Source organism: Thamnophis elegans, chromosome 15 (genome assembly GCF_009769535.1).
Source record: "Thamnophis elegans isolate rThaEle1 chromosome 15, rThaEle1.pri, whole genome shotgun sequence".
Taxonomy (NCBI): domain Eukaryota; kingdom Metazoa; phylum Chordata; class Lepidosauria; order Squamata; family Colubridae; genus Thamnophis; species Thamnophis elegans.
The window spans coordinates 169,037-191,603 of NC_045555.1; the positions used below are offsets into that span (position 1 = coordinate 169,037).

The 22,567-nt window shown below is 63.1% G+C and overlaps 3 protein-coding genes and 1 long non-coding RNA gene across 5 annotated transcripts; 3 read left to right on the forward strand and 1 right to left on the reverse strand.

Moving 5' to 3' along the window:
• Positions 1-648: 648 nt before the first annotated feature.
• Positions 649-10,710, forward strand: EFHD2 (EF-hand domain family member D2). Of its 2 annotated transcripts, XM_032231637.1 has the most exons (5): positions 649-732; positions 889-1,007; positions 7,458-7,605; positions 7,711-7,845; positions 8,097-10,710. In XM_032231637.1, exons 3-5 carry the CDS (start codon positions 7,492-7,494, stop codon positions 8,229-8,231), a joined length of 384 nt encoding a protein of 127 aa, XP_032087528.1. In that variant the 5' UTR covers positions 649-732; positions 889-1,007; positions 7,458-7,491; the 3' UTR covers positions 8,232-10,710. The 2 variants fall into 2 exon arrangements, with proteins under 2 accessions (XP_032087528.1, XP_032087529.1); XM_032231638.1 differs by lacking the exons at positions 649-732; positions 889-1,007 and adding an exon at positions 4,124-4,716.
• LOC116518646 (transmembrane protease serine 9-like) lies at positions 9,322-19,236 on the forward strand. The gene is made up of 13 exons (XM_032232161.1): positions 9,322-9,393; positions 10,962-11,147; positions 11,362-11,459; positions 11,705-11,827; positions 11,931-12,067; positions 12,159-12,304; positions 12,552-12,837; positions 15,573-15,661; positions 16,505-16,617; positions 16,747-16,883; positions 16,952-17,097; positions 18,014-18,160; positions 18,308-19,236. The coding sequence occupies exons 1-13, from the start codon at positions 9,322-9,324 to the stop codon at positions 18,323-18,325; spliced, it is 1,698 nt and encodes a 565-aa protein (XP_032088052.1). The 3' UTR covers positions 18,326-19,236.
• On the forward strand, positions 15,072-16,021 carry LOC116518315. Its single transcript, XR_004256543.1, has 3 exons — positions 15,072-15,258; positions 15,573-15,661; positions 15,949-16,021. It is a non-coding gene; the product is annotated as an uncharacterized LOC116518315 (long non-coding RNA).
• On the reverse strand, positions 19,188-22,510 carry CASP9 (caspase 9). Its single transcript, XM_032231626.1, has 9 exons — positions 22,336-22,510; positions 21,997-22,234; positions 21,599-21,636; positions 20,926-21,102; positions 20,661-20,750; positions 20,362-20,509; positions 20,093-20,272; positions 19,888-19,997; positions 19,188-19,668 (listed from the first exon to the last, which is right to left on the reverse strand). Exons 1-9 carry the CDS (start codon positions 22,465-22,467, stop codon positions 19,573-19,575), a joined length of 1,209 nt encoding a protein of 402 aa, XP_032087517.1. The 5' UTR covers positions 22,468-22,510; the 3' UTR covers positions 19,188-19,572.
• Between the last annotated feature and the right edge of the window lie 57 nt (positions 22,511-22,567).

The window sequence follows — 22,567 nt, forward strand, 5'->3', positions numbered from 1 at the left end:
CCTCCGTTTCTAAAATGGGGTGAAAGCATCTGGGAGCGCCAGGATTCCCCAGCTCGGTTCAGACGTGGATTCCCAAGCAAAGCAGGCCCAGCCAGCGCAGCCGACGGCAGGAGGGGATCCAGGGGGATTGTGCCTGCTGCCAAGAAGAGGGCAGTGCGGGTTGGAGGGCAACCCAGGCCAAGCAAGGGAGGAGGAGGAGGAGGGGGCTCTGGCTGCTGCAGCCCCTCCCAGCGTCCCCTCCGGTCCCTCCGGAAAGGCCTGAGGCTGGGAAGGAGGCTGGCCAGAGCCCACAGCAGCCCCCCCCCCCCTCCTCAGGCCTCTCGGCCCAAGGCAAACCTGGTCTGGGCCAAAAGGCCGGTCAGCCGTCCAGTTCTCCCGCGTCTCCAGCCCCCCAGCCAGCCCTCAGGAGGCAGAGGAGGAGCCTCTGCGGAAGCTCCCCCAGGAGACGGAAGGGCCTCCCTGGCACCTTCGCCCTCAGCGCTGCCTCCTTCCTGGGAAGCCGGCCCTGACGGCAGAGCTGCTCTGCCCCCCACCGAAGGAGGCTGGAGAGGGGGGGCAGCATTTCACCCCTCACGTGGCCTCGTGGCCCCTGCACTCCCCACACGGAGAGGCTCGTCCGCGGGGGCCTCCCTCGGGGGCTGAGAAAGAGGGAGCAGCAGCGGCCTCCGTTCAAGACCCCAGGCGTTCGTCCAGGGCAAAACGGCAACACCCCCCCCCCACACACACCCCCAAGTATCTTTCTTTTGAGTGGAAAAGGGAAACGGGCCCCTTTTGCGGAATTTGTCACAGAATGGATCCCCCCCCCCCCCGCTTCCTCTGTCCCCGCTTCTACCTTCAGCCTGAAAACATCTGGGCCAGGCACTGCTTTCCTTAGCTTTCCCTTTCCAGGAGGTTTCCCCACGGCTGCACAGGAGGGTCTCCGAGGGATCCGTAGCTAAAAGGGCCCTCCTTGGCCTGGGCACGTCAGCCCTTTCCCCCCTCCCGAGTGGGGCAGCCGGCTTCCAAAGGTAAGAGAAGTGGGGCTCCCCCCCCCCCCCCCCGCTTGTTTATCAGGTTCACTGAGAGCGAACAGATGTGCTCAGGGGCCGTTTAGGCCAAATAGTGAAACTACTCCTTAACTATTAGGGAAAGGAGCCAGGAAGAAGAATCCGCGTGGATTTATTGTAAAGAAGCTTCGGGTTTCCTCAGGGTTTTCACCACTTTTATGCCTGAGTTTGAGTTTTAATTTTGGAGAAACTCTCAGTGGGCCTCTCTCACCCTGCACTCTGGGTAGCTGCCTATAATGAACAACTGTCTACTTACTATCCGCTGCTTGAAGACGGGGAGGCTGTGTTCCCATAAGGCTGCCGGGGGATGCTCTGTGCAGAGGATGCTAGTTGAGCCAGGGGAAAAGGGCGTTTTCCATGGGAGACGCTTGGGAGACGGGGTCTTCGAGAGGGCGGCGTTTTGGGGTCTCGGAGGGCGAGGGCTCCTTAGGCCTCAGAGTTGCTCCAGGCGGCCCCAATGGCCAGGACTGCCCCCACCCCCCAATCCTTCCCAGGCTGCTTAGAGAAAGCCTGCTCTCTCTCTCTCTCTCTCTCTCTCTCAGGGTGGGGGCTACGTGGCCACCCTTTACTCCTTCGTGTGTTCGGCTCTGGGTCTCGGATGGCCTCTTCTTCTTCTGGACTCCTCACGTCATGGGTGGGATGAGGAGCTCCCCAAAGGACCTGGGCTCCCGGGCACAAAGAAAGCTTCCAAAAGAGGAAGGAAAGTTTACCTTCATCTGGCATGGGGGGTTTTTCTCTCTCTCCCAAAGCAGGGGGGGGGGGGACTCTTCTAACACCCCCCCCCTCAGGCTTCTCCTAGCAAAATTACACAAATGCATTTCTCTGACTCTGGCCTCTGATGAGGATAATTTCAAGTATTTATAAGGTTTCCCCCCCCCCCTCCAAAACATGTGAGGTTGCAAAGAAATGGTTAAAAGTTTAAAAAGTGTTATGTTTTTTTCAAAAAAAGGCAAGCAGCCAATGAAAAGCGTGAGAGGGTTGGAAGGGCCCTGGGAGGCCTTCTAGTCCAACCCTCTGCTTAAGCAGGAGACCCCAACCCATCTGGAGAAACCTCCCTCCAATCCCTCTTTGAAGCCCTCCAGTGATGGAGCATTTCCCACCCCTGGAGGCAAACCCCTTCCTCCTCCACCGGCTCTGCAGTTCTGCAGCTGCTTCTCTCCCAGATGAGTTTCCCTCCTCCGTGGCTTCTCCCCTGCCTTCTGGGGCTTCACCCCCCTCCACCCCCTCCTCCTTTGGGGCAGCCCCATGGATCCATCATAGCCCTCTGGGCCCCTTTCCCCCCACAGGAGGAGCCATCGGACCCCTGCCTGGCATGGAAAGCCCTTCAGGACAGCCCAGGTCCCCCTTGGGAGGAGGAAATGGCCCCACCAGCCTCTCTCCCTGGCCTCCCTGCAGGCTTCTTCTGCAGCATCCACGGGGGGGGGGGGGGTCATTCGAGGACAGGGCATCCTCTGCAGCGGCAGCCGGCTCTGCTCTCGCCCCCTCCCCTCCCGAAATAGCCCTGCCCCCTCTTCACCCGCTCTAGGCTGGCAGGAGGCTGATCTTCCCCAGGAGCATCTCTGCCCCTTTCTCCCACTGCCCCCCCCATGCCGCCCCCATTGATGGACGGGAGGTGCCTTCCCTGCCTGCCCTCCCCCCCCCCCCCCGTGCCATGGAGGGCAGGGCTGCTGGTTCCGCTCTGCCCTCTCTCCCTGCCCAAAGGGAGGGGCCCGTTTGGGGCTCTCCCCCAGAGCCCAGACCAGGGGATTCTCTTTCCTGAAAGGCCCCGTGGAAAGGCTGTGGACGCGGCTACCGGCCCAACGCAGGGGAAGGGGGAGGGCGGGGGGGCCGATTCTGACTCTTCCCCGAAAGCTTTGCAGTCACGGCTGTCCTGCCTGTCGCCTCCATCTGTCTCGGGATCTGTGTGGGTGCAGATCTAAGCTTGACGCGATTGCTGGGGAATCAGGCGCTGATGTCTGTGGGAAGCCCCCCCTCCTGCCCCCCCTCCTCCGGCTACTCAAAGCCTTATTTCCTCCCCAAGACTTCTGCCCCTGGCAAGGCCAGGCCTGGGGTGGGTCAGGGCTCCAATCTTTCTCCCCACCCCCAGGACCGTGGGGGCCGAGGTCAAAGCCATTTGCCATGAAGGCAGCCAAGGGGCAGGTGCTCCTCTACGAATCCCCCCCCCAGGCCTTCCCTTGGGATGCCAGCAGAGGTGGGGAGGCAGGGGGGCATCGTGAGAGAGAGGACCCCGTCCCCAAGCGCCTGGGAGGTACCCAGAGGCAAGGGCGGCAGCCCCCATCCCCATCCACCCCAGCCCCACTCAGCCCTCTGGGGGGAGGCAGAAACCATCACGGGGGTCCCCAGAGGAAGAGGAGGGTGGGGGGGCTCCCGGACTCTGGAGAGAGATGGGTGGGGGCCAGTTTTGCATTTCTGCCCAAGGGTTTCCTTTCACACACACACACGCACACCCCTTTTCCTTGTGCTCTGGTTGAAGGTGCTGCCTGCCATGTGGCTCTGGTGAGGTGATGGGACACATGGAGGCTGGCAGGAAAGCAGGTCCCTCCGTGCCCCCCTCCCTCTCCCCCCCTCCTCCTCCTGCAGGGGTTGGTTCTGGAGCTCCACTGAGGTTCTCCTTGCAGCCCAGAGGGTCTCTGCAGCCCAGGCCCTCACCCCCCCCCCCGCAAAGGGGGAACCACAATCCCCCACCCCCAAAGGTTGGCCCAGAGGGGCAGAGATGCTCCGAGAGGCTTCCGTTCTTCTGCCTCATCTGCTTTGGGCGCTCTCAGCCCCTTTGGCCCTTCCCTCCAGGTGAGCAGCGGCTGGCAGGTGTTACTTGGGGTCCCTGCCCTCCACTCACCCCACGGAGCCTCCTCCTCTCCCTCCCGAGAGCCCCCTCGGCTGGGCTCCCTGGGCATCAGTGAAAGACACTCCCGCCACCCACCACCGGGCCCTTTGCACAACAGCCTCAGCAGTCTTGGGGGTCTTCGGGGGGGGCGATGGCAGCCTTTGTGGCGAGGGCAACCCGCGGGGTCCCCTGGAGGGGGAGGGGGAGGGCGGTTGGGGGCTCTTGCCGGGAGAAGCGGGATTGGTGCCCGTGGGGTCTATGCGGGGCTTTGGACGGGGGCGAGGGGGCATCTCCAGGGCCTGCGCTCGCCTCCTCTCCGGGGCCAGGATGAGGGCAGACGGAGGACTTGGCTCGCAGGTGCCGCTTGCGAGCAGGGCGGACGGGCGGGGGAGCGCCGGAGCCGCGGTCCGCGCAAGCCTGGGGAGGGGGCGGGCGCGAACTACGACTCCCAGCAGCCCCGGCCGGGGCGCGGGATGATGGGAGCTGTGGTTCTGCGCCTCAGGGCCGCCGCCGCCCGACCATCCCCCCTCCCTTTCCCGTGTCCGTCGGGGCGGAGCCGGGCTGGCCGGCGGAGGGGAGGCAAGGCGCGCCGGCTGCCCGCGCTGCTGCCGCCGCCGCCAGGATGGCCACGGAGGAGCTGGCGGGCAAGCTGAGCCGCCGCCTGCGCGTGGAGGGCGCCCCCGAGGAGGAGGAGGAAGGGGGCGAGGCGGAGGGGTCGCCGGGCCCCCGAGCCCCCAAGCCAGGGCAGCTCTCCCCGGGCGGCGCCCACCGCGTCTTCAGCCCCTACAGCGAGTTCCGCGAGTTCTCCCGCCGGCAGATCAAGGACATGGAGCGGCTCTTCCGCCAGTGAGTTGGGGGGGGGGGTGCAGAGGAAGATCCCCCCCCGCTTCTCCTCCTGCCGGAAAGCGGGCCGGGGGATGCTCTGCTCGACGGGGGGGGGGGGACGTTCTTGAAAAGCGGAGCGACCCAGAGGGGGGGAGGGGGCAGAGGCCTCCTGGCTGACATCCCGGGGAAGGCGCCCTCTGGGCACGTGCAGAGGACGCCTCGGCGGAGGCGACGGGACTTTGGGTCTAAAGGAGCGGAGAAGGCCAAGGTGCCCCGTCCGGAGCCTGGGCGGGGGTCTGCCAGGGCCAAGTCCCCCTTGCGCGGCCCCAGAGAGAGAACCCGGGTTTCCCCCCGCAGGTTTCGGCAGGGCATCGTTTGGGGGAATGGGCGGGGGGGGGGCTGGTACCTCACCTGGGCTCTGCCTCTGACGGGAGGGGCTTTGGTGCGAGTCCCTTCCGGGGGTTCCGCGGCTCCCCGCCCTCCGCTTGTGGGGCCGGCCAGGCAGGCCGAGGAGGGCAGGTTGCGCCAGGTGGAAATGCAGCAGCCTCTGTTTCAGCCAAGGCTGCCGCGGAGTTGGGCTTGTGCCGGCGGTCGCTCTTGCTTTAGGGGCTGATTTGCCCAGAAATTTAGGCTAATGAGGCTGAGGCTTAGCAGAGCCTCCCTGTCCAGGGACAGTCTTCCTGAACACTGGGACTTTGGGGATGGTTCCGCTCTGGAGGGTCCTTCTGGGCTGGGGGCAGAAGGGGCTGGGACTGACCCTCTCCATTTCCGCCAGAGTGGACGTGCCTTGCATTCGGGACGGGCTCCTTGTTGTGCAGAGTCTCACACTCATCAAGCGTTGCATCAGCTCCCCGAGTGGGGGGGGGGGCAGGGAACGAAGGGGATGCTGCAGTTTCTGACTCGTTGGGCAGAGAAAGGGGGGGGCAGCCTGAACAGTCGTAGAAATAGAAGAAATACATTCTAAAATAGCAGCCAAAATCACCGACAGGCTGCTGCCCCCAATCGCCTGGTGGCCTCCCATCCCAGGACTTGAACAGATGTTGTGGAGACTGGGCTTCATCGGTGGTGGTGATGATGACGATTCCTGTGGGTATCAGCTTAGTCCCCCCCCCCTCCAGTGCTTGTTCCCTCTGCGGTTTCGGCTGTGTGTGTGTGAGGAGGGCAGGGAGGAAAGTGGGCAGCTCCTCTCCTGCCTGCCTCCTTCTCTCTGCAGGGAGTCCTGGGTTTGAGAGAGGCCTTTGAAAGATGGTGCTCCCTTGTGGCAGGGAGTTCCATGGGTTAATCTTGCAAACCAGGCTGCTGCAAGACTCAGTTCCTGCTTAGCAGCCTGGGAGTGGCTGCCTGAGGGAGGGGCAGGGGGCATGACTGGGAGGAAGGCAGGGTCCTTCACCACTCAGCCCAACTCCTCTGCCACTGGGAGGGCTGGGGGTGGAAGGAGCCAGCAGGAAGCTGGCACAGAAGCTGCTTAGCCAACTCCTGGCGCAGGGCAGCCCCGGCTTTGCTCCGGGAATGACTTGGTCCCACCGCGTCTCCTGAAAGGACCCCCAAGAGCAGAGCTGCGGCTGGCTAGCAGACCCCCACCCCCCTCCCTCCCAGATCACCTGGCGACCCTGAAGCCCCTCCCCCCCGGCTCTTGGTAGGCATCTTCCTGGCCCACCTGCAGACCCTGTTCCTGCCCCCCTGGATCTGCACTCAATGGAAAGGCTTTGGAAGGGCTGTGGGTGATGGAGGGGCCAAAGGGAAGCCCAGCCAACGTTACTAAGCTCTTACAAGAATCTGTAGATTATTAGGCTAAGCCCCTTATAGCTCTAACCCTGGTCCCCGTGTGAGACCCAGGCCCCTCAAGGCTAGCTTTAAGCCTCCTCTCTCCCCCTCCCTCCCTCCTCTTCCTTCTCCTTGGTGCTCTCTGAGCTTGGTGGCTTCCTTGCAGATGTTTCGTAGCACCCTTCGTAACACCAGTGGCAGCGTTACCTACTTTGTCCCACGTGACGTCTGCAAGGAACCCTCTGAGCCTCTGGGATTGCCTCCTCTCTAGCAGGCAGCTGCTTCTGTCCAGTCCTTTCGGCTGCCCCCGTGGGCCTCCCTCTTCCTTTGGGGCAGGCAGGAAGCAAGATGCTGGCCCCCTCCTCTGCTCCACCTGGACCCCCGTCTCCGCTCGCAGCACTGTCCTTCCTGAAGGGAATTCTGCTGTGGGGATTCCCCCTGCCAGAAGGAGGGGAGCATGCAGGAACATCTCCTGCCAGCTGCGGCCTCCTGAACCAGCTGGGAGACCCCCGGGCAGCTCTCGGAGAGAAAAAGCCCCACAACCAGCAGCCATCCTTTCCCTGCCCTCTGTGAGCCCAGAGATGGACGGAGCCCCCATCCTTTACCCAGAAACAGTGGTGGGGCGGAAGGAACCCACACAAAGGCCACGTTCCCCCAAAAGCCTTGGAGACGTTGGGAGCCCCCGGAAGCTGGAGGCTTCCGGTGGTTTTAGGCCTCCCGTGCTGGAGACTCCAGGCTCTTGGCGGAATCAGGCCATTCTCCAGGGCACGCGTGTCCGTCTGTGTCTGTCTGTGTGTGTCTGTGTGGGGGCAACTGGCAGCCTCAGGCCGGAGGGTGGCCCTGGGGCCAAACTGTGCCGTCCTCCGCGGTGGATCCGTCCAGAGCCCCTGCGGGAAGGATCCGGGTCTCCCTGGGGGATAAGCTGGGCGAGGAATCTGTTCAGGATGGGGGGGGAGCGGGCTAACGGCCTCTCTGCTCCGGATCCCCCACCCCCCCAGGTACGACGCGGGCAAAGACGGCTTCATTGACCTGATGGAGCTGAAGCAGATGATGGAGAAGCTGGGGGCTCCCCAGACCCACCTGGGCCTGAAGGAGATGATCAGGGAGGTGGACGAAGACGTGGACAGCAAGCTCAGCTTTCGGGAGGTCAGAGCCCTCCCCTTCTCCCCCCCGCCTCCCCTTAAACAAGGGCCGGGGCAGGATCTGGCGGAGGCTCCGGTCTGTTTCCAACCCTTTCTCCCCCCCCCCCAGTTCCTTCTCATCTTCCGCAAAGCGGCTGCTGGGGAGCTGGAGGAGGACAGCGGCCTCCATGCCCTGGCCTGCCTCTCCGAGATCGACGTCTCCACCCAGGGGGTCAAGGGGGCCAAGAGCTTCTTCGAGGCCAAAGTAAGCAGGGAGAAGGGCAGCCTCGGGGACCCCCGGCCAGGGGACGACCTAAAGGCTGGGGGGGGGGCAGGTTCACTTGCACAGTCGAGCCTTTGGGCCCCACTTCCTCAGCCCGCCTCATGGGGACGTTGTTGTTGTGGGGCAGAGGAGGAAGGGGGGGGCAGAGGATCCCTCCCTTGAGTTATTGATAAGAACAATGAAAGGGGGGGGGCTAAACATAAATAACCCCAGCCCCCCCCCCCTCCCCACAGGTGCAGGCGATGAACGTGGGCAGCCGCTTCGAGGAGGAGATCAAGGCGGAGCAGGAGGAGAAGCGGCGCCAGGCGGAGGAGCTGAAGCAGCGCAAGGAGGCCTTCAAGGAGCTGCAGTCCACCTTCAGGCAGTAGCCGGCACCCCCACCCCACCCCCCGCCGGCCCCCCCACCTCCACGCCCCTCCGCCCCCCCTCGCCACAAGCCCCCCCCCCGGCCATTGTTTGCGGGTCAGGTGACGGCTGGAGGCGCGGGAGCCGGTCCCGGTCACCTGGCGACCCAGCGTGGTTGGTGGGCGAACCGCCGGGGGAAGAAGGCCGACCTCGGAGCCCCCAGACTCACTTGGGCCTGCTCTGCACCCCCCCCCCCTCCAGCCAGCCGTTCGGTGTTCCCTTTGCGGCGTTTCCGTCTCCGTCCGTCGGTCTCGTGCTTCTCGGTGTCTCCCGGTCTCAGGTTTACGGACTCCATGTGTGAATCGTCCCGTTCCCCCCCCCTGGGGAGGCGATGCATGGATGTGGCTTGCTGTTAGAGGCGGGGTGGGGGTCTCCTCACTCACCCACCCACCCCTGCTGCTTGTGCAGAAATGCCGTCTTTGTGTGTGTGGCCTCGGCTGTATAGATGTGCTCGGGCTCTGCTTTCCCCAGAGTGGGCCCCCACAGGGGCCGGGGGGGGCTCCGGACAAGTGGCCAGGCGGTGGGCCCGGCAGGTGGGAGCGCTGGGGGGGGGTGTCTCCTTCCCACCCTGGCTTCGGAGACTCGGCAGAACGTTCTCTGGCAGGCAGGGGACGATGGGAGCTGGAGTCTGGCACGTCTGCAGGACAGGGTCTGTTTATAGTGTGTCTGTTTCTGTGTGTGTCTGTGTGTGTGTGTTTATGTCCAGACAATGAGCCCCAAGTTCTGGCGTTGTGTTGTTGTGTAGAAGTGTTCTGGTGGCAGGAACAGGAGAAGGGGGGAGATTTGGGGCAGGAGGAGTCCTGGGTGTGGGGGGCAGCCGTTTGAAGCAGTCAACGGGAGCTCCACCGGTCGGGGGGGTTGGGAGGGCTGGGACTGTGTCAAAATCCCCCAGGGCGATGGGCTCCTAGAGGTCATCTAATCCAACCCCCAGCCGAGGAAGACATTCCCATTGGGGCAGCTCCTTTTCCACTGCCCCAGACGGGGGCTACTTGCCCACAAGGGGGTCTCCTTCCTAGGTGGGCCCCTTAGCCAGCTGTGGGAGCTCAGGCGTGGATGGCAAAAGACCAGCAGCCCCAAAGCCCACCGGAAGGGGCCTTGCGGGCAGCCTCTGAGCCGGAGCGTGAAGTGGGTGGGAGGCCTGGGCCACTCGGACGTTGGCTTCTTCAACAAGCCACAGTCAAGGCCCCCCTGGGCCCCCTGGCTTTGCTTCCCCCCCCCCGTGCTTGCTTGCTTCTGGGCTGAATTTGTGCTTTGGGGGCTCAGGGACCTCCGGGGGGCCCCTGAGGGCTTTGCGCTCGGCCTGCCCTGGGACTCCAGAAGCTGCTCCATTTCACTGGTATGGTTTTATTTTTTTTACCCAAATATAATTAAAGCAAAACTATATTTCATAAGCTGATTGTGGTATCCGGATTCTCTCTCTCTCTCTTGTGGCCGGGGGGGGGGGGGGGATTCAATCAGGAAGTGCGGGTGATGCCTCTGTGCCCTTCCTGCGGCTGGGCTGACTGACTTGAGCAACCTCCCCAGTCTGCTCCAGAGGTGGAGGGTGGGACGGGCCGTCGGATTCAGACCCCACACCAAGTGGAGGCAGCAGGTCGTCCCCCCCCCAAGAAGGCCAGCTGGCATCGCTTAGCCTCCCCAGGATGGAGGGCAGGTCTTGCTGAGGTGGCCTGAATCAACCCCCCCATCCTATTTATGTGGTTGGAGACTGGCAGAGCCCAGGGGCCTGCAAAGACATGGACCTCGGTGGCTGTGGGCCTGGAGTGGGGCTCCGATTGTGGTTTATCCCACCAGCCATTGGGGGGGCCTCCCTGACTCCCTTTCCCAAAGGCCTCCGGTTCCCCCGTGGGAAGCGGGCAGGTGAGGAGGGGCGGGAGGTTTCCACTGGCCGTGCCAGGCTGGGTGAGCCAGCTGCTGGTTCTCCCACGGCCGAGGGCCCCCACCAAGCCCCAGAGGGCCTCCAGCCGTACCCAGAGAGGCCAGCAGCTGCCCTTGGGACACACACACACACACACGCACACAGAGGACCTGGCATTGCTGGCCCCCGTCTGCCTCCCAGTTCCAGGGGCTGCAGGCAAAGGCCATGTGGGCCCTCTCTGGGCACCCACAGCCACACCAGGTGCCCGATGGGGGTGTGGGAGGGGGCCTCTGACGGCCAAGGGTGATTTTGGGGGACGCAGGAAGAGCTGCTCTGCCTCTCGCAGGCACCCCAAAGGCCGCCTGGACCCCCACCTGGTGAGCAGACGAGGACGGGGCCCTCTGCCAAGGGGCCGCCTCCCTCCTTTATCGGCCCAGCGACAGATAACCTGGCAAGGTCAGGGGCGCCTGGCGACGGCACCTGGTCGGGGCTCCAAGGATGCTCGGCTGCAGCCGGCTATAAATACGGGCGCGGCTCCCCAGAGGCCACTTCAGTGGCTGCCATCATGTTCAAGCTGCTCTGCGCCCTCCTGCTCGTGGCTCAGGGTAAGTGGCTGTGGGGGGGGGAGCCCTGCCTTGCCCCCTGCCCCCCTCTGGGAACGGCTCGGCTCTGCCTGGAGCTGCTCAGTGCAGGCACCAGTCAGTGTCTCTGGCTGTTTAAAGCAAAGAGAAGCTGCTCCGTCCTCCCTGCACCGATGAGTCGGAAGGTGACTCCTCCCCCTTGGAAGTGCCTCCGTTTCCCCTGTTTGTCTGTCTGTGTGGGGGGGGGCAGACTTTAGAAGAAGAAAGCCGTCGAGAGGGCTCTTGTGTTATTGACATCGATTGCTGAGTGGCCTCCTTTCCTTCCTTCCCTCTCCTCCTCTGTGCTTTTCTCAGCCTACGGCTGTGGCCGTCCCACCTACGTGCCCAACATTTCCCGTGTGGTTGGGGGCGAAGATGTCTGGCCCCACAGCTGGCCCTGGCAGGTAAGGGGGCCTCGGGGGCCGTGCTTGCTTGCCGCAGTCTGGAAGGGCAGAAGCTTGGCTGCCTGCAGGCGTTGCCCTGGGGGACTCCTTGCCACTGGAAGGGGGAGAGGAGATCTTCGTGAGGCTCGGGGAGGGGGGTGTTAAGGCGCAGGGCAAAATCCAGGCGGGGGGGGGAAGTGGGGGGGGGCTTGAGGGTTTGGTATTCTGCTTCCAGGTCTCCCTCCAGTACGACAAGAAAGGAGTCTGGGCTCACACTTGCGGCGGGACCCTCATTGACGCCAACTGGGTGCTGACGGCCGCTCACTGCATCAGGTACCCCCCGTGTCCCCCCCCCAGGAGGCCGAATCTGGGGGGAAATTTCTTTCCTCCTCCCGGGGTGAAGGGAGCGAAGTCCCCGTCTCTTCTCTCCCAAAGGCCCCTGGGGAGTCTTCCGAAGGGCACTGAAGAAACCCCCACCCCCAGTGTGTTTTCTGTGGGGGGGGAGGAGAGGGACTGCCCCCCCCCAGCCAGCTTTCTCAAGGGACTCTTGCCTCCCCCCCCCAACCCCCCCCCCCCAGCTCCACGCGGACCTACCGGGTGCTGCTGGGCAAGCAGAACCTGAAAGCGGCCGAGGCCGGGGAGGTGGCCGTGGCGGTGGAGAAGGCCATTGTGCACGAGAAGTGGAACTCCCTCTTCATCATGTGAGTCTCTCTCTCTCTCTCGGGAGGGCTGGGGTTAGGGATGACCAGGGAGGGGGCTTGCCCACCTTCCCCCCCCCCTTCAACACCGCTGTTCCTCTTGCAGCAACGACATCGCCCTGTTGAAGCTGGCGGAGCCGGTGGAGTTCAGCGACACCATCCAGCCCTCCTGCCTGCCCACCCCGGACTCCCTGCTGCCCCAGGGCTTCCCCTGCTACGTCACCGGGTGGGGCCGTCTCTGGAGTAAGTCAGTGGCTCCCCCCCCCCCCAAAGCAGGGAGGAGCAGCCCCACAGGCAGCCATTCTAACTCCCTGCCTCCCTGCCTCCCTCGCAGCCAACGGGCCCATCGCGGACACCCTCCAGCAGGGCTTCCTGCCCGTGGTGGACCACGCCACCTGCACCCAGAAGGACTGGTGGGGCTCCATGGTCAAGGCCAGCATGGTCTGCGCAGGGGGAGACGGCGTCATTTCGGGGTGCAATGTAGGTTTGCTTCTCCTGCACGACCTGGGGGGGCCTTAAGCACAGAGACCGATGGGGGTCCCCAAAGGCCGAACCACGGTGAACTGAACTCATGGTCAGCCACAAGGGCCTGGGTTCTAGTCCTGCATGAACCCACAGAGCTCCATGGCTGGACTGGCAGGCAGCCGGGATTTCTCACAATCGGTGGTTAAAAGGACGAGGGCAAAGCCACTCGCCCGCCCACCCACCCTCCCTCCTCTGCCCTCAGGGAGACTCCGGGGGTCCCCTGAACTGCCGCAGTGGCGACTCCTGGCAAGTCCATGGCATCGTTAGCTTTGGCTCCGCCCTCGGCTGCAACACGGCCAAGAAGCCCACCGTCTTCACCCGCGTCTCCAACTACAACTCCTGGATCGCCGAGGTGAGTGGGGGCTGGCAGGGACCCCATCCCGTGCCCCCCCCCCAGGATCCTTTCCCCAGGGACTCCGAGGCCCCCACTCTCTGGAGCGATGGACGGACGTCCTTCCTGATAATCGGTTTGATTATCTCGCCACGAGGTCAGGAAGCCTCCACAGTCAAAGGCTCCGGCCCACTGGAGGTTCTGTGGCTGGAGCATGTGCAGAGTGCAGAGCCCGAAGATCTCCCCCGCCTTCTGGGCTGCGGCTGCCTCTCAGGTGGCTCACCCCATGGGAAGAAGCCACGTGGGGCGGCTTCCTCCTGCAAGGGGGGAACCGTGCCTGGTTGAGGCTGGAAGCGCCTCAGGCGGGGCGGAGGAGCTGCTGAGCTGCAGAGGGGATTTTCCCTCCTTCCCCACCCTGAACTCGGATCCCTTCGCCTTTCCCCCCTCTAGAAAATGAGCCAGAACTGAGGAGGCAGCTGCGGCCCCCCCCCGGCCAACCCACGTTGGAAAACGCTCAATAAAGGCTTTTATCATCCCAAAAGGCTCTGCGTGTGTGTGTGTGTGTGTGTGTGCCCCCCTCCAAATCCCTGGGACTTCTTCAGACCCTCTGAGGGTCTCTCTTTACCTGGCCTGAAGCACAACCACACCTGCACCTCTTTAGACCTCAAGGAATCCCCCCCCCCTCTCTCAGGCAGACGGAAGACACACAGCCCACGGGGGGGGGGGGGGGGAGGAAAGGGGCAAGCTCTAACAGACACAGGGAGTCCTCGATTTATGACCACTGGTGCCCCAAAGACATGTTGCCCAGAGACCTCCGTTAAGAGAGTTTTACAACCTTCCTCACCACTTTTGTCAAGCGAAGCCCTGCCGTCGTTAAGTTAGTCACAATGGTTGTGATGTGAACCCAGCTCCCCCCATTGACTTTGCTGGTCAGAAAGATGCAAAGGGGGATTGTGTCATAAGTATGAGTCAGTCGCCAAGCGTCCGAATTCGGATCATGTGCCCACAAGGGGGGGGGGCTGCCTCAGCCGTGTGAAAAATGCTAAGCCCCTTCTTTCACTAATGGTCACTAAGCGAACTCCTGCGAGTCCCCCCCCCCCGTCCCCTGCTTTCACAGCTCAGGTGTGTGAGGATGATGGGATTGTCCAGGTGATAATTTGGGAGAAATGACGGCTGAGGTTGCCTCCCTCCTCGATTCTGAGCTCCAGGGGGCCCCCAGGGCGGCCCCACGTTTCCTGGCAAGACGAGGCCCCCCTGAAGTGGGAAGGAGGACCCCCGGGAACTTCAGTCGCTTCTGCTACCTGAGCCAGTTTGGCCCCAAACAGATGGGGGGGGGTTTCCTCCGAGCAAGATGTCGGGGTGGGAGGCGTAATGACTGGCAGGAGGAGGAGCTTCCCCGAGGGCCTCCCCGCCCTCTTTCCCTGGGGGAGCCGGGCATTGGCACCCGGGCAGGGGAGAGCCCAGGGGGGCAACGTCTTGTCTGTCGAGGGGGGGGGGCGGACCTTGGCAAGCTGGAGCCAGGGCAGAAACCAGCCAGATTCCCCTCCAGACCTGAGACCCCCACTCATCCAAAGGGCCCTAGTCACAGAGGGGGCCGGGGGTCTTCAGCCCCCCCCCCCCCCCCCCCCGTGGGCTGCTGCGGCAGAAAGAGCCAATGCCACCCGCTGTCTGTCTTCCCGCCTCCAAGCCAGGCCTCAACCTTGGCCTCCAGCCCTGGCATGGACAGAGAGGGACACGTCCACAGGAGAGACCCCCCCACCCAGAGGATTAACCGGGGAGGGGGAGACACTCAAGAGGAGCCCTTGGGGGGGGAAGTGGAGGAGGGGCTGCCCAGGAAGAGATGGGCGGAATGGCTCAGAATTGGGGCCAGGGAGGCAACCGGAGCCTGAATGGGGGGCAGCCCTGAGTCACAGGAGGCAGAACGGGGTTTCTCTCCCTTGGGCTCCCTTGGCGCCTCCCAGCCCCTTTTTTGGGGGGGGGGGAATTGATGGCCCCAGACCAACTGGGGAATTTCCCCTGCCTGGAAAACGGAGTCCCTCCACCCCCCCACACCTGCAAGGGGGCCAAGATGGGAGGAGTCCCGGTTGAGGGTCCCAAGCAGCCTTTTGGCAGCTGTCCCGGGTTTTACAGCAGGGGCTGGGGGGCTCTTCCCCCCCCCACTTCCTCATACCAGACATACGCCAGGGGTTAGGGCAGCCGGCAGCTGAGGAAGGACGGGAAATACGGAGGTTTCCAACAACCGTGCCAGCCTGGATGATCCAGCTGCTGCTGCTCCCACACCTGGGAGCCCCCTGCCCCTCCGGCCAGAGCCAGTGGGCTGCCCTGGGGCCCTTGGAGAGCCTGGCCCAGTGAGGGACGATGCAGCTGACGCCCTCTGCCAAGGGGCCGCCTCCCTCCTTTATCGGCCCAGCGACAGATAACCTGGCAAGGTCAGGGGCGCCTGGCGACGGCACCTGGTCGGGGCTCCAAGGATGCTCGGCTGCAGCCGGCTATAAATACGGGCGAGGCTCCCCAGAGGCCACTTCAGTGGCTGCCATCATGTTCAAGCTGCTCTGTGCCCTCCTGCTCGTGGCTCAGGGTAAGTGGCTGTGGGGGGGGGAGCCCTGCCTTGCCCCCTGCCCCCCTCTGGGAACGGCTCGGCTCTGCCTGGGGCTGCTCAGTGCAGGCACCAGTCAGTTTCTCTGGCTGTTTGATGCAAAGAGAAGCTGGTCCATCCTCCCTGCACTGATGCACCTTCAAAAGGAAAGGTGATTTCTCCCCCTTGGAAGTGCCTCGGTTTCCCCTGTTTAGAGCTTTAGAAGAAAGCCGTCGAGAGGGCTCTTGTGTTATTGACATCGATTGCTGAGTGGCCTCCTTTCCTTCCTTCCCTCTCCTCCTCTGTGCTTTTCTCAGCCTACGGCTGTGGCCGTCCCACCTACGTGCCCAACATTTCCCGTGTGGTTGGGGGCAAAGATGCCCGGCCCCACAGCTGGCCCTGGCAGGTAAGGGAGTCTGGGAGTGCTTGCTTGCCGCAGTCTGGAAGGGCAGAAGCATGGCTGGCTTCACGCCCGTGGGATTCCTTGCCACTGGAAGGGGGACAGGAGCTCTTTGTGAGGCTCAGGGGGGGGGGATCCATAAAGGGGGGGTTCTCATCTGCGGTATCAGCGGTTTGAGAGGCAGAGCCACATCCAGGCCGGAGGGAAGTGGGACTTTGGAGGCTTTGAAGGGAGCCGTTGGGCCTAACGGGGTCCTGCAAGTGAGCTCTTGGGGGGGGGGGGGTCCATTTCAGGTCTCCCTCCAAGTGGAAGTGAACGGGGGCTGGTTGCACTCGTGTGGCGGGACCCTCCTTGACGCGAACTGGGTGTTGACGGCTGCTCACTGCCTCAGGTAAAGCCAGTTCCTGCTCTGGGGGGCTGGAAGGGAGGGAGAGTTTGGAGAAGGGCTCCCCCCCCCTTTATGAACCAAGCTGGGTTGCAGGCAAGTCAAGGCGTCACTCTTCACACCTGAGGCACCTCTGGAAGCACCTAGGAAGCTCCACCCAGGAGGCGGCCAACGTTTCCTCAGCGGCTGACAAGAGCGTGAAGGGGGGGGATTTCTGGGGGGGGAGGAGGAAGGGAGACCCCCTGCCAAGCGAAGGGACTTTGGAGAGAAAGGCTTTTTCTGCTGCGGAAGAGACTCGACTCTGGAGACATCCAAGGGGAGAAGCAGGGAAGGGGCCGGAGACCCCCCCCTCCCCAGAAGGCAAAACTTAGGAAGGACAAATATGAAGAGGGGCAAAGGTGAAGAGACCCTCCCTCACCCAACCTCATTTCCCCCCTTTTCTCCCCCCCCCCAGCCCCACGCAGACCTACCGGGTGTGGCTGGGCAAGCAGAACCTGAAAGTGGCCGAGGCCGGTGAGGTGGCCGTGGCGGTGGAGAAGGTCATCATCCACGAGGAGTGGGACAACGCGCACATCCTGTGAGTCTCTCTGGAGGGCTGGGGGAGGAGGGGGAGGCCCAGATAAGATGGTGGGCTTCACCCTCTCCTTCCCAGGGTCCACACCTGTCATCCCTGCCCCCCCCCTCAACGCCGCTGTTCCTCTTGCAGCAACGACATCGCCCTGTTGAAGCTGGCAGAGCCGGTCGAGTTCAGCGACACCATCCAGCCCTCCTGTCTGCCCACCCCGGACTCCCTGCTGCCCCAGGGCTTCCCCTGCTACGTCACCGGGTGGGGCCGTCTCTGGGGTAAGTCATTGTTTCCCCCCCCCCAAAGGCAGCCATCCTGGGGTCCTAACTCCCTCCCTCCCTCACAGCCAACGGGCCCATCGCGGACACCCTCCAGCAGGGCTTCCTGCCCGTGGTGGACCACGCCACCTGCACCCAGAAGGACTGGTGGGGCTCCATGGTGAAGGCCAGCATGGTCTGCGCGGGGGGAGACGGCGTCATTTCGGGGTGCAGTGTAAGTTTGCTCCTCCTGCACGGCCTGGGGGGCCCTTAAGCACAGAGACCGATGGGGCCCCCAAAGGCCGAACCGTGGTTAGATATGATCAGCCACAACAGCCCAGGTTAATTTACTTCTGTTTCTTAACAAAACCTCACCCAGAGAGAACCACCGGCTCACTTAATGACCATTTGGCTAATGACCAGGGATTTGGTTAAATTCCTCTGCCCGACCCTGAAGTCACCCATTTTCCCTCAGGGGTATATTTCAGACCCCCCCATTCTCCCCCGGGGCCTTAAAAAGGCTGTGGGCACCACAGGGGTGGAGAAAGGCTGGCTTTCCGCCATGAGGCAGGACTGGAAGCAGCTCTAAGCCCCCATCGATCAGGTTCACCTTCCTCTCTTGGCCCTTTCCTGCTACTCCCTCGGCCGTGGGGAGGGCCGGGCACGATGGGACCAGAGAGGCCGCACAGGCGCCACTCTCTGTCCGGGCCCTCAGCACAGCAGCTCCGGCTGCCTCTGGATCCCGGCTGGGTCCATCCAGCTCCCCTCGGATCAGGTTGCCCCCCTCTGCCCATGGGTGGCCTGGGGGGGGTGCAGGGACAGCAGAGGAAGCCCCCGTGACCCCCAGCCCCGAGACGGCCCCCAGCAGCCCAGGTGAGGAGGCTGGCACAGCAGCAACCCCAGCCGACCCATTTCAAGAACAGGATCTCCCAGTCAGCCCCCGAAAGACAGCCGGCCTCTACCTCCTCTGCCCCGGGGACTGTGGCTGAAATCCCACCGGGCCCCCTTCAGCGAGGGGACCCCCCCCCCGCCCAGCCAAGGGCACAAGTTGGGGGGCGGGGGGGGGCCTTTAGTATTGGCAGCAGCAGCCCAAAGGCCAGCCTGGGAAGGGGCCGCCCCGTCCCTCCCTCCCTCGGCTTCTCTATCTGCAGAGCGACTCCGGAGGGCCCCTGAACTGCCGCATCGGCCACACGTGGCAAGTCCATGGCATCGTCAGCTTCGGCTCCACCAAGTGCAACGTGGCCAAGCAGCCCACCGTCTTCGCCCGGGTCTCCGCCTACATCCCCTGGATCACCCAGGTGAGGGGGCTGCGGCAGGCGCCCCTCTCTGATGGCCCAGGTTCCCAGGAGAGGGGGGGGGGCTTTCTCAACTGCAGTGGGCTTTGAAGAAGGGGCTGACTGGAAACTCCCCCTCCCCAAACTCTCTGCGTTCTTCTCCCCCCACAGAAAATGAAGCAGAACTGAGGCGCCTTGTGAACAGAGATGAAAGAAGCAGAATAATAAATGCTTTGTTATGCAAAAGGCTCCGGTGTTTGTGGCTTTTCCTGCCCCTTCCCCCCCCCCCCCCAAATCCTGGGACTTCCTCAAACTCCTCTCCGTTACGTCTGGGAATACAGCCAGTCCTCAATTTACGACCACTGAGATTGGAAGCCATAAGAGGAGAATGTAACTCAGTGAAGAACTGTGGATGGTGTCGTTCTTCTCTCCCTCCCTCCTCCCCCCCCCCCCCCGTGGCTGAATTGAGTAGTGGGCCCATAAAGTAGAAGTTTGGGGCACATATGAGCAGACTGCTGCCCCTGGTGGCTAAATGAGGTACTAACGTCCCAAAGAAAACAGGGTAAGCCTTGCTTTATCATTGGGTGCTCCCCCGCTCCCCCCAGTGGCTGGGTTCGGTACTGCTGCCGAAGGGGCTCCTGCCAGTTCCTGCTCCTTCTGGGCTGGGGGGCTCCTGAGTTCCCATCTCGCCCCAGATTTGGGCAAGAGCCCCTGATCAGGTGGGACTGGAAGGGGAGTGGGGGAAGCCTCTTTCCAGAGCATAAATTTATTCTCAGCTGTTTGGAATTGAGCCAATCGGGCTGAAAAAGGGGTGTCTGTTTCCCCCTTTTCTGGTCTCCGTTAGCTGCCTTCTGCAGGAAATAAATGGGGGGGGGGATTTTTTTACTCATTCAGTGGATATGGAGAAGCCCTTTCCTGGGAAAAGGGGGTTTGCAGCAAGGCGCTGGGTCTCTCTCCTGGCTGCCTCCCCCCCCCTCCCCAGAGACCCCCCCAGAGGAAGCGGGGCTGGTGTTTATCCCTTAAAGGGTTTTTTAAAAAATAATATTAACGCTTGTGGCTCAAAAACGATTTATATGAGCTCCTTCACATTGTAATCATCTTGATTTCTTGAAAAAGAGAAAGAACAGAAATGTAAACAGTAGAAAACTGATTCACATCGATTTGTTCCTTTAGGACTCTGGAAGCCAAAAGATTAAGAGGAGGTTCCCGTGGGACTACAAAGGCTGGCCGATAGGGGAGGGGGGATCATTTGGAGTCTGGGGTCTCTGCCCGTTGCTGGGGGCTTCCCCATCGAACGCAGGACTGGGAAGACACCAGATCCTTAGTACCAGGTGGCGAAATGGGGCTTTAGCATCTCAAACACCCCCCACCCCTCAATACATCCGCAGAAATATGTCTCAAGTCCCAGGAACGAGGAAGCAGCAGCCAAAATGTTGTCATGCTTTGAAGAAAAACTTTTTCCGGAGAAAGTTGAAGTAACCCGGCATCTGCTTGTAAGGCCCCGCAACTTTGTCAGCCACAATGTTCCCCACCTGGAAGGAGGGGGGGGGGGAGGTGAGAAAGAGGTTCCTGCAGAGGCCACGGGGGGGGGGGGGCTGCTTTAGCCCCCCCACCCAGAAGGCCGGAATTGATGGCTTGAGGATGAGGAAGGTTTGGGGGCGGGGGTGTGGGGGGAGACTAAAAGCCGAAGGAGCCGCTGTGTCTCCTGGGTCCCACTGCCTGGAGGGCTGGCAAAGGGGGGGCGAAGGTACCTTCGTGAGCATGCTGGGCAGGTCCTCCAGGTGGGCCTTTTCGGCCAAGACCTGATCCAGAGCCTCGATGAACCAGGATCCGCTCTGGGTGTCACGCCAGGAGACGTGGCCTTTGGGACACAAGCGCCACATGTCACAACAGGCCTGACCTCATCACGGCTGAAAGGCGAAGGGCGGAGGAGGAGGAGGGACTTCTGCCCCTTACCTGGGAAGGTGGGATAGCAAACCAAGATGTCGCTGTCCGTGGGCAGACTGGCCGTGGCATCGAGCTCATCGCCGTCTCCTCCCGGGCCCGGCGTGGGGGTGGCGTCTGACTCCACGGCCTCCCCTCCACGCTGGCCTGGCGGTGCGTCAGTCTCCACTTCGAAGCCTGGGTCTTTTTCCTCTGGGGAGGCCAAGAGGTTCGTTTCCTCAGGGGACGGTCTGGGCCCTGTGGCCCCTCCGTCTCTGCGGGAGAAACCTCCCCCCCCTCACCTCCTCCGCAGGCCTGGATGAAGAAGAGTTTCGGCTTCCCCCTCAGGCTCGGGCAGTGGGAGCCGTTGAAATAGCTGACCACCTTCTGCACCGGAATGCGCTGCCCGTCCGTCCCAAAGATGGCGCCCGGAATCTGGATGTGGTAGCTCTGGAAGAGGCCCGGAGACCCCCGGGAGCGGCCCCAGGGAAGGGAAGCTCTCAAGGGGCAGGTCGCTCGGACGGGAGAGTCACAGCCTTTCATTGCTGGTCCCACTGGGGAAAGCACACCCTGCACGAAGCCGCTCTGGGCATCCACCTACCTCGCAGCCGTGGGAGAGGATGACTACCAGGCAGCAGTCCAGGCCGCTGTGATTGCGCCCGGCCAGACTCTGCAGCTCCTGAGCGATTCCCTGCGGGCGATCCCAGAGAGGGCAGGTTCAGCCGAAGGACGGGCGTTGCTCTCAGGCAAGCTCTGCACTTGAGGGGCTGGGTCAACATTTCGGGGAACGAGCCTTAAAGCTTTTTCCACTCTCTCCAGCTGGGGGAAGGTCGGGGACCCTCCAAGCCCCAGCGTGAGATGCCCACCTGAGCTGTGAGGTCTTCCTTGGTCAAGACCTCGAAATGCAGCGCCCGGAACCTCTTCTCCAGCCTCTGGCGATCAACGTCGGAGCCCTGGCGAAGTTTCAAGCCCGTGCCTTTGCCAAAATGGACGTTGTTGATGATGAGGCAGTAGCCGCAGGGCTCAGAATTCAGGGAGTAAACCTGTCAGGGACACATCAGGGAGTGACGCCAGTCTGGCACCATTGTGAAGGGGCCTCGAGCCCAGGGAGGCCTCGGAAGGGAACACGGAAGATGTCGGATAAACTTTTAACTCGAGATTTTACGCAGCCGAACTTCTGTTGTCTCAGGAGGAGACGAGGAATTCCCGTTTTTCATACGGGAAAGTCAAGGCAGCCAGGAGGGAGATGGAACAGGAGAGACTCCTGATTTCAACGATCGAGAAAAGTAAAAAAATGAAAATCCAGAACTTTGGCCCTGTGAGAAAACCCAAAATCTCCTTGGCCAGGGAGCAAACGTCCCAACGCCCCTCCGGACAGAAGCCAAGCGCTGGAGTTGTCCATCCCTTTGGCTGACTTCCCCCCACTGGCAGCCCCCACTGCTGGGAGGGGTGGGCTACGTGGGCACCAGGGCCGAACTGAGCCCCTGCCTGGGAGAAGCTGCGGAGGGAGGGAGGGAAGGAGGGAGGGAGCAAACTCACCATCTCAGAATCCCTTTGGGGCGTCTCCTCCAGGGGGCCTAGGGGGCCGGAGAGAGGGAGAGAGGGAGGAGAGAGGAAAAGGCTCTTTGAGCCCAGCCCAGCAGGACTCTGGACGTCTCCCCGGCCCAGAGGCAGGAAAAGCTCCGCTTCCTCCCCCCCCCCTCCCTCCCCAGAGCCCAGAAAGGCTGAGGGCTCCCGTGTGTGTGTGTGTGTGTGTGTGTGTGTGTGTGGCGTGTGTGGCGTGTTGTGCTGTGTGGAGACAATGGAACCGGGACTACCTGCAAAGGGGAGGCTGCCCAGCAAACAACCAGAGCCGGCAGTGGGGCTGGGGGGGGGGGGTTAGGGGCTGGGGGGGGGCTGCGGGGGGGAGGGGGGCGGGGCCCACCTGTCCCACTCACCTGGCTGGCGGGGCTGGTGGGAGGGGCCCTCCCGGGTGGGTCGGGGAGGATGGGCCCGGGGGTCTCCTGGGGGCTGGTCCGGGGCTCCCTCGGGGCTTCGTCCATCGCTCAGCAGCTCCGCCAGCGCCTCCTGCCCGCTCTCCCGCAGGCACAGCACGAACTCCGCCAGCGCCCTCCGGCCCCGCGTGGCCAGGTCGACCACCAGCTTCCTCGCCTGGTCCGGCCGCGGGCCCGCCGACTGCGCAGGCGCAGAGAAAGAGGGGGGGGGTAGGTTGGGGGCACGACTAGATGGCCGCACGGGGTGCCCCCCCACAGCAGCCATGATGGGCCGCGCGGTACCTGGATCTCCTCGATCATGTTGGCGGTGAAGATGCCCCGGCGCAGCAGCGGCGCCCAGAGCGGCTCCAGCTGCAGCTTCCTCACCAGTTGCACCCGGGAGCGACTTAAGCGCCGCCGGTCCGCCTCCTCCATGGCCGCCCGCCGAGGAGAAGGCGGAAGCGCCGCCGCTGCGCATGCGCGCCACTCTGTCCTCCCTCCCTCCCTCCCTCCCGGCGTCCTTGCGTGGAGGCGA

What these genes read in the sequence shown, in the direction of transcription:
- EFHD2 (XM_032231638.1), top strand. Translation starts at nt 4,493, where the DNA reads ATGGCCACGGAGGAGCTGGCGGGCAAGCTGAGCCGCCGCCTGCGCGTG. An exon ending in ATGGAGCGGCTCTTCCGCCA is followed by an intron (nt 4,717 to 7,457) that starts GTGAGTTGGGGG and finishes CCACCCCCCCAG; the next exon opens with GTACGACGCGGGCAAAGACG. An exon ending in AGAGCTTCTTCGAGGCCAAA is followed by an intron (nt 7,846 to 8,096) that starts GTAAGCAGGGAG and finishes CCCTCCCCACAG; the next exon opens with GTGCAGGCGATGAACGTGGG.
- LOC116518646 (XM_032232161.1), top strand. Translation starts at nt 9,322, where the DNA reads ATGGCAAAAGACCAGCAGCCCCAAAGCCCACCGGAAGGGGCCTTGCGG. An exon ending in CCCACAGCTGGCCCTGGCAG is followed by an intron (nt 11,148 to 11,361) that starts GTAAGGGGGCCT and finishes TTCTGCTTCCAG; the next exon opens with GTCTCCCTCCAGTACGACAA. An exon ending in CCCACAGCTGGCCCTGGCAG is followed by an intron (nt 15,662 to 16,504) that starts GTAAGGGAGTCT and finishes AGCCCCACGCAG; the next exon opens with ACCTACCGGGTGTGGCTGGG.
- CASP9 (XM_032231626.1), bottom strand. Translation starts at nt 22,467, where the DNA reads ATGGAGGAGGCGGACCGGCGGCGCTTAAGTCGCTCCCGGGTGCAACTG. An exon ending in CCCAAAGGGATTCTGAGATG is followed by an intron (nt 21,103 to 21,598) that starts GTGAGTTTGCTC and finishes TGTCCCTGACAG; the next exon opens with GTTTACTCCCTGAATTCTGA. An exon ending in CATCCAGGCCTGCGGAGGAG is followed by an intron (nt 20,273 to 20,361) that starts GTGAGGGGGGGG and finishes TGGCCTCCCCAG; the next exon opens with AGGAAAAAGACCCAGGCTTC.